Genomic DNA, 18,874 nt, shown 5'->3' with positions numbered 1-18,874 from the left:
TTTTTCACGATCATTAAAAAAAAACAGGAGAATCGCCTCAAAAGAGTATTTATCTAATCTATGTGAAAAGGTAACTAATTAAAGTGCTTTGTTCCACATCATCCGTGGAATGTGGTTAGATTTCAAAACATATTTTCATTTTTCTAACAAATTAATATAACATTTATATATAATAGTTATACAGTTCCTGGGTATCCTGAAGTTAGTGGGTCTGATTAAGTGTTGTAAATGTATTTTAAGAGAGTACATCAAAGTTTGTATGTTAATGAGAATAGCAAATTACCTTTCACAATAATGAAATTATCGTGACAGTGTCTAATAACGTGTCCAGCACTTGGCGCTTCAGATTTATTTTGGGCGGCAATTAAATTTTTTTTTTTTTTTTTTTTTTTTTTGCTAAACACCCCCTCATCTGAAAACAATTAATTTTCTTGCGACAACTAACTTCTTTTTTTTTAGCTAAACACCCCTCATCTTAAAAAAGTTTAAAAATATATTTTTTTAAATAACCTTTATCCAAAACATTACTTAGACAACCTAATATTTCAACTTTAATGGCACTAATTTTGTACGAAAATAGTAATTTGTCTTTTAGTAAAAAAAAAATTAACTAAATTCCCTTGATTTTGGTTCAATTCCTATGAAAATTAAAATCATAATCATTATATTTTTTTCGATTCTGATTTCGATTTTAAAATAAATAGAATCGAAACTGCCAAACATCATGGTACTCGTCAATTTTAATTCTCAAAAATCGAATGAAAAAAATATTTCAAAATCATTATAAATAAAAAATTCTTCTAAAAAATAGCATATTATTTGTAAAGTATCAAATTAATAATAATTTATTTCACTCTTACAAGTAATAAATTTAAGAAAAAATGTCTCATTTTAAATTTCAATATTTAGTTTATATAAAATTTAAAGAAATTGATGTAATATATGTGAAATTTTAAACATAGGAAAACCTTATAATGTAAAAATAAATCACAAAACAAGTCTGTTATGTGTACTCATCGAATAGAATCTAATGATTCCGATTCCTCTAAGTTTGATTTCATATTAGACCCGATTCTAATTGATTCCAATAAAAAGATAATCGGAATTAGGATTTTTTATTCTGATTTGGTTCCAAGTAAATTGGTACCCATTGACACCCCTAATTCCTTTGCCCTCAAAGTAAAGTTTTAAAATGTCAAAATACTCTTTGTTTTTCATCAAATACACAATTTGGTCAAAGTCCCAATCCAATGAAATCGAATAGGATATTAATAATAAGAAATTATCAAAGAGTTAAATTTTATTTTTAAGCAAACTAACAATTACACAAAGTGATGTATAACACTATTCTTAGAAAGCGGGGAATTAATACCTAATTTCAAAAGAAAAAAATAAATAAATAACTTATTAGTTTAGAGATTGAGACTTCATGTTTCACTCGAGGGTAACTTTTAATAATAACAAAATGTGAAAATAAGATTGGAAAGCAAAAATAAGTTCAAAGAGGGGTATTTTAAATCAGGGGGAGTTTTGTTGAAATAGTTTTAGTAATTGGGTTGATTAATTTCCGCCCAAAAATCAGGGCGTATCCATCGAAAAACTATATATTAGGGGGCACTAAGTAATTTTACATAATCGTGTTTTGTCCACGAGAGGAGGTCGCATTAAACTCGGTTCTTATCTTAATGGGTTGTCCGAACTCCGAAGAGGCTTCCAGTAGCAGCTGTGTTTCTACTATCTACTCTCTTGTGTGAAAAAAACGTGAAACTTTAAAAGAAGAAAATCAAGCTTAGTGGTGAGTAGTACCTCTCTTCTTCAATTTTCGCAATCTATCTCCCTTTGTTAATCTAATCTCTGAGGTAAATCGATTTCAGCTTCTAATTTGTTCTTGCGATCTTGTTTCTTTCACCCGATCGCAACACATTGGTTGTTTTTCTCTTCTTTAATTAATTAGATTTTTTTTTTCTAATAATTTTGTTTATGCCGGTTGGATGATGTCTTCGAGAGGGAGATCTTATCCATCTGCACTCACACTTATCTGGATTTCAGTAGATCAAGTAGTGGATCATGATCGATCTAGTTTTGCTTGCAGATTTGTTGATTTTCTTCTAGTAGCTGATGAATCTGAAGTTTAAAGATCTAACACTGTGTCATTCGTTTCATTTTGGATCATTAACCTAAAAATTGTTTGTTTTTATTATTTTCGCTTCTTTGCTTGGATCGTCTGTTAATTTCCCTTATAATGTCTTTCTGTTGGTTTCGATGGAGTCTTCAAGAGGGAGATCTTCCCTAGCTGAACTCACAAGGATCTAAATTTCAGCAGATCAGTAATAGGCCATGATCGATTTATTGTTTTTCTTCTAGTAGCTGATTTATCTAGATTTTGAAGTTTAACGATCTAACACTGTCCAGTTTTTTCTCTGTCAATTCTTAAGTCTTATTAAGATTTTATTTATTCTGATTTATAATTCTGTGGATCTAATGATATTTTTTTTCCTTTAGTTTTCTTAAATATGGATGTGCCTGGCCGAACTTCTCTCTATTTATTAAATCAAGTCTAGATCTAATCAATCAAGATCAGTAAAACCATATAATAGTTTATTTTTATATATCAAAAGATACACATGTATCTAAATCTTATAACTTAAAGGGGTATACCCTGAAATTTCTCTATATATGGAATGATTTCTTGTTCCATTCATAGCTCATTATCTTTGTTTATGCTGGAACATTTTCGATATTTGTAAGTTCCAATTTTCGTCACTATAGAGATCTATATTGAGACAATAATTTGAAATCTCATTTTGTCTCAGCCAATGCATCTCACTCTAGGAGGTGACCGACAAGACATTGGAGGTTATTAGGTTGGTATCGGTTTGTCTCGATTGAGATGTCTCATTTTCAACTAACTGAGAGTAACTTGAGACCAACCCTTCAAATAATGTTTGAGTTTTCATCTTTTTCCCGCTGTTTTTCTAGTCTTAAATGTTTGAATGAAATGGATCTCCATGATAGAGGGTCTGCTATGGTCTGTAGAGCCTGATGGTACTGGTCGACAAGGAGTCATTGTTAAGCAACCAACAACTTTTTTCAGTTGAGCTTTTATAGTTGTTTTATGTAAGAGAACATTGTAATTTTTTTGGCCTTTTGACCATAGTGAAATCGGTGTGACTCTGGTTTTTCCCTGAGTTAGGGTTTTCCTTGTAAATTCGTGTGTTGTCGATTTCTCTTTCTCGTTTATGCTCTTCAATTTGTTTGGTTTCCTAGGGCTATCAATTGGGGTCTTTCCAAAAGGGTCCACTTTTTTTTGTTCTTCTTTATGTTGTCCTTTTCTATACTAAGCCATAGTAGTGAGATTGATACAAAGTCAAGCCAACTTTTTTGTTAAAATCGTATCTTGAGTTACTCCATAAATTATTAGTAGATTCTACGATGGAGATGGTAGTGGTTGTCGTTGTCGCTATTGATGCATTGACTTCATGAACATACTTTATACTTACACAGATCCAAGGATTCTTAACTATTGAATGCGTACTTCTTCACTTGTTTTGAGTGTCTTCTCATGGTGGTTCTTCAGAGTCTACAGTCATCTGAAAGATTGGACATAAATATGTAAATTATCCAAATTTTCTTTATTTCTTTTTTTTCCTATAATATTTTTTTTATGGGTAAGTTGGACTTCAACCCACGACCTCATGGTTGTTTTGCAAAGTGTCAACCAACATCATTGTTCTTTTTCCTTTAAGTTATATAGCTGTAAATTAAATGGAAAGCTTCAGACATACAAAAGGATGGTGTTCAAAGATTCCCTATCTTTTCTTATGATTTTTAAAAATTGTTGGATTTTGAGATTTAATAGAGGGCCAGTTGCTTCAGAATCTTCAAGTTTTCATTCATGCAAGTTGCATCTGTTGGCACTATTGATCAAAGTTTACTTCAGAATAGAAAACAGAATAATTAAGTGGTTCCAATCTGGAGTCAGTTAAGCTTAGTTCTGTTTGGTTGCACATTTTCTCCATGCCTGTTATTCTGAGAAGAAGATATGTTAATGGAATTGTGTCAATCTAAGACACTTCTCTGGAAAATTGCGCAAGGCATAGGTTTATGATGCAGTGATCATAAAAGCATGAAAATAGGTAAGGGCCCCTTTTTTTTACATATTTTAATGCTTCAAAGAATTTTTGCACATGGCCAAATGACATTTGGGTAAGCCGTTTAAAAAACAGTCACACAAAATGCATTAAAATGTGTATGTAAACAGGCCTTTTCTTGTATCACCAGGTTAAAAATATCATTCAAATGAAGTACTTATAATATAAAAAAAATATCATTCAAATGAAGCAGTTCAGCAATAGATCACATTTGATATTTTATCCTTAAATGGTTTACTTTTAATTTTCTCTTATCTTTTTTTTTTTTAGGGTCTCATAATAACACAAATTGCTATTTTGGGTGTGTGATTCTCGCACTGCTATACTTTTTTTTAATAGGATACAATGTACTTATTTAAATGTCTGGACTTGGTCTTATTAAGGTATGGCATCATCAGATAAACCAGAAATTGTTGAAAGGGGTTGTGAGGAGAAAGACCAAAAGGAAGAAGATAAAGATGAAGAGAAGGGTGGATTTATAGACAAGGTTAAGGGTTTCATTCAGAACATTGGCGAGAAGATCGAGGAAGCAGTTGGATTTGGGAAGCCAACTGCAGATGTTACAGGGATTCACATTCCTAAAATTGATCTCAGTAGGGCAGACATTGTTGTAGATGTGCTCGTAACAAACCCAAATCCCATACCGATACCTCTGATAGACATAAACTACTTAGTGGAGAGTGATGGAAGGAAACTTGTTTCTGGATTGATCCCCGATGCTGGAACTATCCATGTCCATGGTTCAGAGACTGTCAAGATACCGCTCAGTCTGATATATGATGACATTAAGAACACTTACGATGATATTAAACCAGGAAGCATAATTCCATACAGGCTTAAGGTTGATCTTATTGTAGATGTGCCCATTTTTGGAAGGCTTACTCTACCACTAGAGAAGACAGGAGAGATCCCCATTCCTTACAAGCCTGATGTTGATCTGGAGAAGGTTCAATTTAAGAAGTTTTCTTTTGAGGAAACCGTTGCTGTTCTTCACCTGAAATTGGAGAATAAGAACGACTTTGACTTGTGTCTCAATGATCTGGACCTTGAAGTTTGGCTCTCAGATGTGAGCATTGGAAGTGCTGACCTAGCCGAATCAACCAAAATCGATAAAAATGGAATTAGTTACTTTGATATCCCCATTACATTTAGACCTAAGGACTGCGGTTCTGCGATGTGGGACATGATTAGAGGAAAGGGTAGTGGTTATTCCATTAAAGGAAACATTAATGTGGACACTCCCTTTGGAGCGATGAAGCTACCCATCACCAAGGAGTCGGGTACCACCAGCCTCAAGAAAAGCAGAGAAGATGGGGAAGATGACGACGATGAGGTACACTTTTTCACTTATTCTTGTTAATTTATTGCTGTCTTTCTTCATACTGTCTTATGCTCAAGATATTTTGTCCAAGTAGTTTCTTTGATTTCATACTTCTTTGGGCTCAATTTTATACTGAATCATTTATAATGTTAAAATAGAATCACCCATCTCTCTCTCTCTCTCTCTCTCCCTTCCTCCACTCTCCCTTCCTCCAAAGTAAGCAATGTTGCTATAACCCCTCACCCTAATCATCCTATTTTACAAATAATTGATGGAACAAACAAAGCATGGCACCCCTAGCCCTAATCATACTTTGTGCTCAATTTTATACTAAATCATTTATAATGCACCCCCTCGCCCTAATCATCCTATTTTACAAATAATTGATAGAACAAACAAAGCATGGCATCACACCAGGAAAATTGGCCCAAATGAAAGGCTGGTCGGTGTTGGGTTTCTTAATTTTTTTCTGAAGGTTTAGCCTGATAAATAAGGTCGGGTTTGAATTAGATTTTATTTTTCCCGATTAAATCAGCTTGTATAAAGCCCAGCCTAGTCCATTCACATCCTTTATAGGGACCAGCAGTCCTCGACTGTACTTGACTACCTTATATAAATTGGGTCGGGATCTTTTCATGACCACTATCACAAAATCTCTGAATTTTTCTAAAAATTAGGGGAATTCAGTGATCTGTGGAATTAATTGGCGATTCTCCAAATTAATCAGTGAATCATCAAATCTTTTTTTACCTAATCAACTGAATCATACTTAATCTTCATCTCTCCATCTCTCAAAACCCTAACTCCATATTGCTGCACATATTATTTATCACCTAAAAACATTACTTTTTTATTCTCCAAATTTCTTTTGGATCTTTCTCAAATAAAACCGAACTGAGCCCCCGAATAATTGCTGAATCCAAACTTTGCTAACATGATTAAGACATTGAAATTAGACACAATTGTATGGAGCACACGTGGAGATGAGACAATGGCTGTTCTTTTTTGTGATATTCACAGCATGAAGATCATCCTTGCCAAAAGTAAGCTCTTTTTGAAACTTATCTACCCACATCAAATGCTGCGCCGTTCCAGCTAACTTCATAACTGGATGGTCCATTTTTTTTTCCCCCAAATTTGGTAATCATCTTCAGAGGACATGGACTGACCCAAGCTTGTTATGCAATGGTACTTGTGGTAGTTCCAGGGATTGTCGGATGCCAATGAACCTCCTAATTCTTTCTTGCTTGATGTTCTTCTTATCTCTTTTCTTTCATGATTTACCGTGATTGTGTACCAGAAGAATGAGTTCTTAGTCCAATGCCACAAAGTTATCGAGCTGTGGAATGAAAACTGATTTCCTCCCTCAAAAACCGTTCCTAAGACTCCTCAAATTGAGATATGTAGAATTTATGCATTTTGTGGCTTGCTTTCATATCTCCAATATTTATTAATTTAATGTAGATTATGATTCATCACCCTCTCTTGTGCTCTGATTTATCATGCATGCATCTTAACCTATGATGCTCAGTGTCTGACAGAACATAACCATTATGCCATGAGAGATTAGTTAGTCTGGATTTTTACTTGTCCCTTAACATCCCTTCTTTGTAGCACCTTTTCATTTCCTGTTGATTGGCCTGGGATGAAAGATGTGACTATAATCTTCTCCTTAATTAAAAACCTCCTCCTTTATTTATTATAATTAATTTTTATAAAGTCTGCATCTATATTTAAGTTCTGTTTCACTTTGTTGTGCAGGACTAGAGAAGACGATACTGTACTAATAAATCGGTTTGTTGAAAGACCCTTCAATGAGAAGATATTAGGTTCAGACTTCTTCCGATATATATTGTGATGCATGCCAATGCCATTTGTAGAAGCTTATGTTATTTTATATTTGTCTGTTTTAAGCCCAGCTATTGGACCAAAACTGCAACTAAACTTCTTCAAAAATTTCCTTTTAGATAATTATCATTATTATTGCTAGTATTTTCCCAAGTGACCCATATTTATGGTTCCCAGAGAATCTATTTAACGTGACTCGAGAGGATAAGGTCCACTAAATACTTACGGTCTGGATGACATTGATACTTAAAACGTGAGGTAAGTTTTTACCATGAGCCCATTACTGTTGGGGATTGGGGAAGCGGATCTTCTGTAGCACATGTTCCGGTAGCACACTTTGAACGGTTGGAAAAGCACCACATCAGGGACAAAATTAGATCTCACCACTAAAATCTGGGGAGATCAGTAGCTGTTCATTTTTAAAGACTTGGGTCTCAGTAAAAAAAACAGGGTTTTTGAATTTTTTTATATATATTATAATCAGAACTAAGTCGTGCTCACAAGAGGCTGAGATATTAATTTTTTTATAAAATGCCTCCCATCTTTTGAAAGTGTGCCACAGGGTTGCTACGGAGGATCTGCTTCCTTACTGTTGGATGGTCTCGATGTGATTGGCTTTGGTAACAGATGTTACCTTGTCATGACATCGATACGGGAAAAAAAATTTGTGCTCACAAAATTGTACTCACACAGATCTCACAGAAATCTGGGATCGACCGATGACATGTACTCACTTGTATTGAATGGCATCCCTAATTTACAAAAGTACCATTATATACTTGACGAGAAAAGCGCTGAGGATCCTCTGACCACTGTGAGCGAAAAAAAAATTATCCGCTTTGATACTTGAACATGAGTTATTGTTTTCTCACATAACAACGCCATTTTGACATGTGGCTCTAATGACGGAAGTAATAAAAAGAAAATTTCTCTCTTCACACATCAGCTATCTAAAAATTTTTTATTTTTAGATTTCAAATTTTAAAAAGTATTGTGGGATTCACATGGATTGTCATGTTGGCAATCAACCATAATCGTTTAGATTTCATGAAAAATCTTGTGGTAAAAAATAATTTTTTTCAAGCATGATCAATGTTGTTGAAAATTGATGGGGAACCCAAATTTAAAATTATAATTGAAAATTGAAAAACACTTTTGTATTGAATCATATTTTCGAAGGCAACAAGATGATTTTATTAGGAAATTTCACTTTTAAATCTTGGGCAGGAGAGAAAAACTCTTATTGTCATATGTCAAAATGGTGTTGGTCTATGAATAAATTTTCTCACAGCACTGACCAAGCTATCACTTCTTAAATATGAGGTATTTTTGTAATTTAAAATATCACAAGGATTTTGATTTTTTATTTTTAAAGGTTATTTTTGTAATTTTTGAAAACTAACCTGATTAGAGTGATGACGCGATTCCAATTGTATGAAAATAACTCTCGTGATGTTAAGTTTAAATGTAAAGCTGGCTACATTTGACGGATTCCCAAATTTTTTTGGTGTTCTACCTTGCCTTATCTCGTTATAATCTTAAAGATAAGACTGTCGATGTGGGATTTGACATACCCCACATCGGCACACTCTGTGTGTTTGGTGAATGTTTAGCATGCCTGGTAGGTTTCGCATTGGTCATACACTATACGCCTTGGAGCCCATTTTAAAGAAACCCTCTTCCTCATACGACATGTGGCGCTTTGAATTTATTTCACGTCCCTGCATTTCTGTTAAAATTTAATTTCCTTGAAAATGACACTTGTAATCAAATGCCGAGGGTTCTTTTAAGATTTAGAAGCGGGCTGCCCACTTCAAAGTTTTTTCCTACACCTTGGCTGTGGTCTTATAGGAGACGAATTTAAATGACCAAACTACCATCATGAGCAATAAAAAATCCTTTTGCCGATATCACACCAATTTTTTGATATTCATAAATAGTCGTATTTTATTTATTTCTATTTGTGCACCTCATTTTTCTTTCAAATATTATCTTCGAAGTTATTATCCAATTATCTGAATTCTATGTAGACACCCCAAATTATATGAACCCAATTCAAGAAAAAAGTTTCAAAACAGCACAAAAACCTCTCAATAAATTCATAATCCTTGAACTCGATAATTTGTCATTTTTGGAATTAAAACATCTTCATTAGATTGGGAAAATTTTACTGTTTATTAAAACAAGTTTTTTTTTTAATGTTTAAATCTAACGATAACTTGTATAGTACTTGATAACTTTTATCCACTAGGTCTAAGCTCTTGAAAAAGAGTTTAAATTCAACACTTAAAAATAATTCTTAATACAATGCGATTATCAATGGATACACATCAACAATCAAACTGATATTTTATGTGGAGATTCATTCACCAAGGGACGTGGTCACCATAAATGCCACATGGTGTTAAAATAGGGTGCCATCTAACCTTGGTTAGGAATGGAACACCATTTTGGATCCCTACCCTACCACGTAAGCCATAATCCAAATATATCCTTTTTAAAATTTCATTGTATTGTGACTTATAGGTGACTGTGTGTTGAGAGTTTTAATCCTCCACCTTGGTCCTTCTGTACATACCATCTCTACTCTACTTACTTACTCTCGCTCTCTCTCTCTCTCTCTCTCTCTCTCTCTCTCTCTCTCTCTATATATATATATATATATATATATATATATATATATATATATAAACAATGTAAAAACAATGATTTTTCAAAATATGAGTTAGAGGTTTTGGATTGAGCTGATTTTTTGCGCGGATGATCACTATGATGAGAAGATTATTCTCACAAAAAATTAGCTCAATCTGAAACTTCTAAATCCATCAAAAGTGATTTACAAATTATTGGTAAAAATTGGCAAAAATCGACAGTCCACATTCTAAATCACTTTCGATGGGGTTAGAAGTTTCAAATTGGACTGATTTTTTTTTTCGGATGATCTTCCCATCATAGAGATCATCCTCACAAAAAATTAACTCAATCCAAAACTTCTAACCCATATTTTAAAATTATTATTAATGTTACATTGTTTTTACATATGTTCCTTGAACCGCCCCATACAGACAACATTCTAAACAAAGCATTTTGTTTTATATGGCTAAAATTTTTAGAATTGACTAAATTTTTGTGAGGATGATCTCTTTGATGAGAAAATCATCCTCACAAAGAATCGTGAACCGTCAATTTTTACCGTTAGTTTGTAATCACTTTTCATGGGGTTGGAAGTTTCAGAATTGACTGATTTTTTGTGAGGATGATTTATTAACTATAGAGATAATCCTCACAAAAAATCATTCCATTCCAAAAAAATTTAGTCATATAAGACAAAACTTTGTCTAGAATGTTAGCTAGGATTTTGTCAAAAGAACGCTACCCATATATATATGGGAAATGTTCAGCACTCAACATTTTGCCCAACAATTTGTCCAACATGTTTTGTCCTACATGGGTTAGAAGTTTTGGAATGAGCTGATTTTTGGTGAGGATTATCTCTATGGTGAGGAGATCATCCTCACCAAAAATCAACCCATTCCAAAACTTCTAACACCATGTTTACAAGTAGAAAAATTATGGACCGTCCATTTTTTGTAAATCATTTGTGATGAAGTTAGAAGTTTTGGAATGTACTGATTTTTGGTGAGGATGATCTCCTCCTCACCATAAAGATCATCCTCACCAAAAATCAGTCTATTCCAAAACTCCTCACCATAAAGATCATCCTCACCAAAAATCAGTCTATTCCAAAACTTCTAACCCATGTAGGACAAAACATGTTGGACAAAATGTTGGGTGCTGAACGGGACCCTATATATACATATACGTGGGAAGGGATCAACAGCCAACATCCTAAACAAAATTTTGTCTTTTATGACTAAAGAGTTTCGAAATGAAATGATTATATATATACAAAGACACACAACATTTGAGTATTTCATTTTGAATATTATAAGGACTAACATCTAGATTTGAATTTTATGGCTTGGGTTACAATATTGCTAAGGACGTGTCCCTTTTATGGGCCCGATGAACAACTTTTTTATATAGGAGGAGCTCCCATCAAACTATATCTATAATAAGAAGGTGCCGGTTCAGTGGCCAGTGGGAAACCCTAACCCACTTTCCCATCCACTACCAATACCAATAGGTGATCCTCCACGATACTACCCATTTCTTTGACCGCCCAAATCGTAGCAGATTTGATATCTTTCAAAAACAAGAAACAACAGTAACAAAATAAGTAATAAAATAAACAAAATTCCTTGAAAAGGAAAAATAAAAAAAAGAATGGGAAAGATGCATCATAAATGTTTCAACTTTTATAAATTATTATATTATTCTTATTATTATTATATCAAAAGAGGAGATTTGATGCGTTGGTCTTGGTCATGGAGAATGCATAAGACAGACCCACGTCCCTTACATGAATATATTCAAGTTTTATTTTATTTCGTTTCACGCCATTCCGAAAGTCAATAAATAATGGAACAAACAAGTATTTGTCTACTTATAAACTCATTATATTATCATGCTCAAATGGGAACATTTTACATTCATGGAACTTGTGTAGGAAAAATCTGGCACCATGCATGTTACCTGTCAAGTTGCTTAATTTGTCTCCCTTTAAATTTCTATGGTCTCTCGATCTCGTAAGGAATTTGGCAAGTCTAAGTTCGATAAAGAAAAAAAAAATTCATACATAACATGGGGTTCCAATTTATAGATTTTCAAAAATTTATGTTCGAATTTTCAATCGTTTTGGACATATCATATCACTTGAGTGTGCACGTATTATGACATCATTTCTCAGGATTCTGCCTTTGTGCGTTTGTAACATACGTCAATATTTATTAATTTGTTTGACTAATGTCGTAAAACTAACTTTTTTTTTTAATGATGAATCCACTTAGAATTTGCCACATGATGGTTAGTTGTTCTTCATGATTTGCCTCGAAAGTCCTTAACACGTTTAAGTGGATCATGGTGTCAAGTTTCAGGATGGCTTCATGCATGTTATGATGTGTATCAAATTTGTGTTTGGCTACTCGTTCATACATGTGCAACTTTTTATTAGGCCCATAGACATAGTAACAAAAAAGAGGGCATTTTTAATAGGGGTGAAAGTTAATTTGGTTCAAACCAAGAACCGAACCAAACCGTGTGTTTTGGATTGGTTTGATTCAATTTTTATTATATACGATTCGGTTTTGGGTTTTAAAAATGAAAAATCGATAGGTTCGGTTCGGTTCTCAGTTCATACTTAATAAAAAATCGAACCAATAATTTTTTAAAATATAATATAAGTTTTTTTTTTTTTTTTTTTTCATTTTTTAAATCCTAACTCTACCCTCTCTCTCTTTGTCGTCTCTTACAACTAAGGGCTGCTGACTGCTCTCAATTCCGGTGGTCGGTTTCCTCTCTCTCTCTCATTAGTCGTCTCTTACAGATGAGGGTTGCGGGCTGTAACTGGTCTCTTCTTCCATCCTTCTTCTTCTCTCCTTCCTCTGATCTTCTCCATTAGTAATGGCGGAGGCGACGATTGGCTATCTCCATCTGCAATTGCTAACGAAGGTATTTTCCATTATTTTATTGATTGATTTATGTATTTTTTTTCTACCCATGGAACTGAACCAAACTGAATTAAGGTCGGTTTGGGTTGGTTCAGTTTTGGTTTTTATATAAGGGAACTGACCTTGGTCAATTCGATTATGATTTTGCTCTAAACTGAACTAATCTGAATCAAGTTGCACCCCTAGTTTTTAATGTGGGATTTGTCTTATATAGTTGCAACGTGTTTTGTCTTACATGGGAAAAAAATGTTCAAAATGGGCTGATTTTTTGTGAGAATGATATCTATGGTGAGGAGATCATCCTCACCAAAAATCAGCTCATTCTGAAACTTCTAGTCCATCTTTACAAGTTGAAGAATTTTGAATCGTCCATTTTTTGTAAATCAATTTTGATGGGATTAAAAGTTTTGGAATTGGCTAATCTTTTGCAAGGATGATCCCCTCGCTATAAAGATCCTCCTCACAAAAAATCAACTTATTCTAAATTTTTTTACTTATATAAGACAAAACATATTGTTGTTTTACATGTTTCCCCATCTTAACTCTATATATATATATATATATATATATATATATATATATATATATAATAGAATTTGGTGATTCATAAATGTAAATGATATGAGATTTGATGATAATAACTTGATTTTACAAAGTTTCCTTAGATATATACATTTTTCTAAGTGGATCATAGTGTCAAGTTTCAAGATGGCTTCTTTTTTTCTTTTTTTTTTTCATGTTACGATGCGTGTCAAATTTGTGTCATTCATGCATGTGCTCCCGTACTGGAGGGTTTCCTTCATACATGTGCTTCAACTCTTTAGTAGTCTCATAGATTGGTGTGAGGTCAGAGGTTATTCAGGACTTTGGAGTACTTTTTTTTACATACACCCCCATCACAGAGCGATAGTTCCTTTACTTCGAGATACACAAGAAAAAGATCTATGATTATGTAATTGCCAAGTCATGGAAAGTCTGAAAAAAAAAAGTGTTAGGTTATCATAGAGTATTTGTATTTGACCACGTTATCGAGGTTTATTTTCTCATGGATTCAGGCTCTTGAGTCTTGAATGTCAATTTATTCCTTTACAGACCTCACAAGAAATGAATAATATAAAACTATGCAATCAATCAGGATCATAAAAATGTAAAACCCAATGATCATGTTTTATCCTATATATACAAGATGAATCTTTGGGATATGTATTTTATTCCAACCATTGGATTTCGTGTGATTTTATGAGTCAGTAGTCCACTGATCTAAAAGAGATATGTTGAGACTTTTTTATTTGAAATCTTTTTTATAATAAGGTTAAAAATAAAATACTAAAATATATATATTTTTTTAATATAAGTATGATCTGTGGAAATCATTCTCACCAGAAACCAACACATGACTGTGTGTCATTTTAATTTGTCGATTTGGGTGTTTCTTGATACTTTGACTCATACATAAATATCAATAATATAATTATGGAAAGAGAAAAGGTTTGAAGATTGAATCGTGCTGGGGTGACACAAAGGGAGACACAAGAGTGATACAATGACATGGTGTCGTGCACATTACCGTAGATGTATTTCTACAAGATACGAGTAAAAAGCATCTATAGTTATGTGCGCGCCACCACATCATTCGTGTCACCCATGTGTCTCCATTTGTGTCATTCCAGCATTTTTCTTCAAGATTTTATTGAAGACTGAGATTCCTCATTAATAGGATTGAGGAATCCAATTCCAAGGTTGCCTAGTTGCCACGAGAAACTCCATAGAATTCCAGCTAAATACAATACAAAATGCACATATTTTAATTTCTTTATTTCTATCCAATCCCCTATGTTGCTCAAACTAAATATCAATCAATCTGAGCCCCTTATATCAACTTTACAAATAAGTTCTACTTCTGACCCTTGGATTTGAATACTTCTCAGTCAAAACTTGGAAAGCCTAATGTTTTTCTACAAAAAGTTTTGTTCATTTTAATGTAATAAACCTATGTTTTAAAAATTGAAATTTTGAATTGAGAATTGAGATACAATGAAATTTATTATATTTTAAATTTAAATAGACCGAGTTTCTTATCCTACTCAACAATGAGTTTTAGTCTCAAGGCAATCGATTCAAGTCTATTCGATAACTTAAAATAAATTTTAAATATTTGTATTTATAAATATCTGATACTTTGTGAGCAAGCACTATTAGGGCTATCAAAAAGGCCTATGGGTCCCAAAGGCCCGTTGGGTTTGGAGTCCTTTCGAGATGGCCCTGTGCTCTAACCCTCCGAACTTGGCTAGAAGTTCAAATTGATTACGAACCCAAACTAAGCCCTCGTGACCCGCCCATGAGAGTATAGGATCCGGAGTCTATATTTATAAAAATACATAAATTATCCTAATCTTGGATTTTAAATTCACATCTTACTTGGATCATTGAATTTAGTGTTTTACTAATCATGTTGAATGTTTTTTTCTTGAATCATTGGATCTCAATCCACATATAAATGGATGGAGATGGTGAAAGTAGCACTTTCATAAAATGTTTGGATGCACTTAAAAAATCCTTTTTTTTTTCTTGAAAGTTGTTTCCTCGATGTATGAGTGAGTGAAAAAGCATTTATGAATCCTATACTTTCTAGGTTAGCTGAGTTGGTAAGACTCATGCCTTCGAAATTCTATATGCCCTTCCATAAAAAAGTGGCAATTTAATGATGCACATGTGCTGGGTGGGATGGTATGCACGGCCCACCATAATAATAAAAAATGTCAAATGTGCGATATGAAGTCTAATCTTGAGATCACTTCAATATTATTCAAATTCATTTAGTTGATCTCAACTGCTTGGAATATGACTTAAAATATGCCAAAGTGTATATAATTTCATGGTTTAGGTTTGGGTGACTCACGAATATTGACTCATAAAAAAATCGTGAACCCAAATATCAAATTCAATTATTAAAGTTTATCGTGAAATTAAATATCTTTTAAATATGCATTATTGTGATACACATAAATCCCAACCAATGAATTTTGTATTTATACCATGGGAGTCATGTTTTATGACAAATCATTTTCCATTATTCATCGGAACCCATTACCCAATCCTAATGTAAAATAATTTAATTTATCTTAGACAAAATGATGCAACGAAGTCAAATCGGTCTCAATGGATGACAAAATGAGACGAAAACCGTGTTTGAAAACCATGGGCGTTGGTTGGGGGGTCATACATAAAACAATGGAAAGATCAATGAGAAGAGGGAGCGAATGTTAAAAAATCAACTATGATTTAGATTTTAGACAAATCCCATCATGGTTTGGTTAATATTTGAGATAGCACCTATGATTTCAAACTGGTAACATACTCCTTAACTTAAATCTTATCTTATAGACTAATATGAAAGATCTAAAAACCCAAATATTCAACTTCAATATAATAAAATAAAAAAACCCTTGATTTTCTCCGAAAAAAACATTTGTCATCTTCAAATTCTTTTACTTATATAATTAAAAAAAAATTAAATTTATTTAATCTCATTTTAAATTTATTATTCTCAATTTTACCCCACATGCATCAGATACTTTTCTCTAAGGAGGGTTTTGAATTCAAGATCTCCACTTTTTAAAGTGTGGTCTGGGGCCATCTTACCAACTCTTTGTCCGTAGTCAAAGTTTTTATTTTATTCTATTTCTCTAAAAAATTTATCTTGTTATCAAGGTTAGAAGGTTGAAGTAAATAAATTCTTAAGATTGCAGTTAGAGTGAAAGAGTTTTAATCAAGAAATAAAAAAGATGATGGATTTTGAGAAGAAAAATCAATGGTGGTCAAAAAAGCTAAACGTTGAAGACAATGGCATTTAAGTCATTTCATTAGTTGATTGCAATAGACCAAGTTCAAGAAAGTAGATATGTCATGAGTTTAAAAACATAAGGGTATCTAAAATATTTATCAAAAAGTTGAGGGGTATTACTAAATCAGTTTAAAAAAAAACAAAGCTGAGTTGACAGGTAAGAAGAGGGGGGGATTGTCCAGGGGTGAAGAACCTTAAAAGACACCCCATTCTTCTCTTTCCAAACTCATCCACTTGCCTCGAACCCAACCCCACTTGTGATTGAATTCACTGAATCCAACCCCTCTCTCTCTCTTCTTTATACCTCATCAATCAATATACAAATATACATAGAAAGAATTCACAAACCATCCAAACCATCTCTATCAATCTCCATATCAACCGCAAGAAAGGGAACAACCACCAACACCAATATCAACATCTCAGGTACATTGCGTTCTCTTTTTCTCTCCTCTCCTCTCTCTCTCTCTCTCTCTCTCTCTCTCTTTTTCCATAACTTCTTCATCTTCACCGTCACTACTACCTTTATTTCTCTCTTCTTGATAAACTCAAAAAAAAAAAAAAAAAAGTAGTGGGTTTTGTTGTTGTGATTTGTTTTAATACTTTTGTTATTCTTTATGGGAATTGGGTTTTAATTGAAGAAAATTTGTGTGTTTGTATGTGTTGTGTGAGAGAGAAGAGTGGGGATCTTGAAATCAAAAAGTGTATGAGGGGGACCTTTCTTTCTTGTTGGTTCAGTTGGAATTCTGAAAGAGAACAAAACCAATATCAACTTCATAGGTATGAATTAGCAGACTTAATGTTCTTATTTTTTTCTATTTCCTCTATTTCCTCTACATATAGGACTATTTCCTGGGTCTATTTCTTATTGAGCTGAATTGGGTATTTGGGTTTCAGCCTTCAAGTATAGGAGTTTGATCCAAGAGGGCTGAAATAGAAAATGATTTTTGAAGAAACCTTACAAACATCATTCAAAAAATTGGAAATTGGAAATTCCAATAATAAATTTTCCCCATTTCTTTTTCGATTGAATGCTTTGGGGAAAACCCATCAACAGAACAACAACAAAAAAAAAAAAACGTGATTTTTTTATGACCATATTTTGGGGTCTAGATCTGTTGACTTGGTTCTTAGGAGGAAGCTTCATTAAATCTCTTGGGACTAAATTGGGCGTGACCCTGATAGAATTTTTTTCCATTATTGAATCATTTATTTTTCCATCTGTATTTTATTCATCCATTGATTTTTTTTTTCCCAATTTTGAGTCCACTTAAATTGACTGGGGTTGATGTTCTTGGTGTACAGGTTGAAGTCTGCCCAACAATCAAACTAGGGTCAGAGATGGTTCTATGGTTCTGAGTGATTTGTGGACTAAACCCTATCCCTGCAAGTTCTTGTTTTGGTGAATTCTAGAGCTAAGGACTCTGATCATACAAGTTCAATTTCTCCTCTTTGTAATTGGTATTGGGTTTCTTCGAATTTGGGACTTGAGAAGCTTTATTTTCTGATCAAATCGTCTAAGTTAAGGAATTGAAAGTTTAAGCCTCCACTTTGAAATCAACAAGTCTCATTGTACTTGAAGTGTAACAAGGAAAGCTGAATCTTTAGTTTTCAAGAGATAGCTATAAAGGGTATCAAGTATTTGCTGTTTGGTGATGTTGTGAATGTGTAGATTGAGGAGAATTTAAATGAGAAATGATCTCTTGGGCGTGGATTTGAAATTATCGCGAGGTTCAATCGATCTAGAACATTGGGTTGGTGTAATGGAGGGCAGAGCTAGGACTAGTCTGGTTGAAGGAAGGAAGAGAGATTATCGACGAACAATCTCAAATGGGAACAGCAAAAGAATCTTCCCTGCAAGTTATTTTAGTGTGGAATCCTTATTGGTACTCTTTTGCCTTACGGCGTCGTTGCTGATACTTCCTCTCATATTGCCACCATTGCCTCCACCGCCATTCATGCTGCTTTTGCTTCCTATAGGAATACTTGCAGTGCTTCTGATATTGGCTTTCATGCCTTCAGATGTTCGCAATGTCGCGTCGTCTTATGTGTAAATGTAGATGTAAGATCCATTTCTTTTGCCCCTCAAGTAGGATTTTTGAATCATTCAAAGAAGAGCAATTTTCATTTTTTATCTCAA

At 33.4% G+C, this 18,874-nt stretch overlaps 2 protein-coding genes across 7 annotated transcripts; both read left to right on the top strand.

Moving 5' to 3' along the window:
- Positions 1-1,639: 1,639 nt before the first annotated feature.
- Positions 1,640-7,464, top strand: LOC147403197 (uncharacterized). Of its 4 annotated transcripts, XM_086438692.1 has the most exons (4): positions 1,709-1,795; positions 2,814-2,864; positions 4,535-5,484; positions 7,234-7,464. In XM_086438692.1, exons 3-4 carry the CDS (start codon positions 4,537-4,539, stop codon positions 7,237-7,239), a joined length of 954 nt encoding a protein of 317 aa, XP_086294818.1. In that variant the 5' UTR covers positions 1,709-1,795; positions 2,814-2,864; positions 4,535-4,536; the 3' UTR covers positions 7,240-7,464. The 4 variants fall into 4 exon arrangements, with proteins under 4 accessions (XP_086294816.1, XP_086294817.1, XP_086294818.1 ...); XM_086438690.1 differs by lacking the exon at positions 2,814-2,864 and having other exon boundaries at positions 1,640-1,795; XM_086438691.1 differs by lacking the exon at positions 2,814-2,864 and having other exon boundaries at positions 1,707-1,859.
- Positions 7,465-16,932: 9,468 nt separating this feature from the next.
- Positions 16,933-18,874, top strand: LOC147403196 (ARGOS-like protein). 3 transcript variants are annotated; one of them, XM_086438687.1, is made up of 3 exons: positions 16,933-17,160; positions 17,414-17,514; positions 18,040-18,874. In XM_086438687.1, the coding sequence occupies exon 3, from the start codon at positions 18,423-18,425 to the stop codon at positions 18,786-18,788; it is 366 nt and encodes a 121-aa protein (XP_086294813.1). In that variant the 5' UTR covers positions 16,933-17,160; positions 17,414-17,514; positions 18,040-18,422; the 3' UTR covers positions 18,789-18,874. The 3 variants fall into 3 exon arrangements, with proteins under 3 accessions (XP_086294813.1, XP_086294814.1, XP_086294812.1); XM_086438688.1 differs by lacking the exon at positions 17,414-17,514; XM_086438686.1 differs by lacking the exon at positions 16,933-17,160 and having other exon boundaries at positions 17,239-17,514.

This window comes from Akebia trifoliata, chromosome 4 (assembly GCF_017979445.1).
Source record: "Akebia trifoliata isolate Shusen 1 chromosome 4, ASM1797944v1, whole genome shotgun sequence".
Taxonomy (NCBI): domain Eukaryota; kingdom Viridiplantae; phylum Streptophyta; class Magnoliopsida; order Ranunculales; family Lardizabalaceae; genus Akebia; species Akebia trifoliata.
Note: the sequence above shows the minus strand (reverse complement) of the source record. Positions and strands in the feature narration are given on the sequence as shown.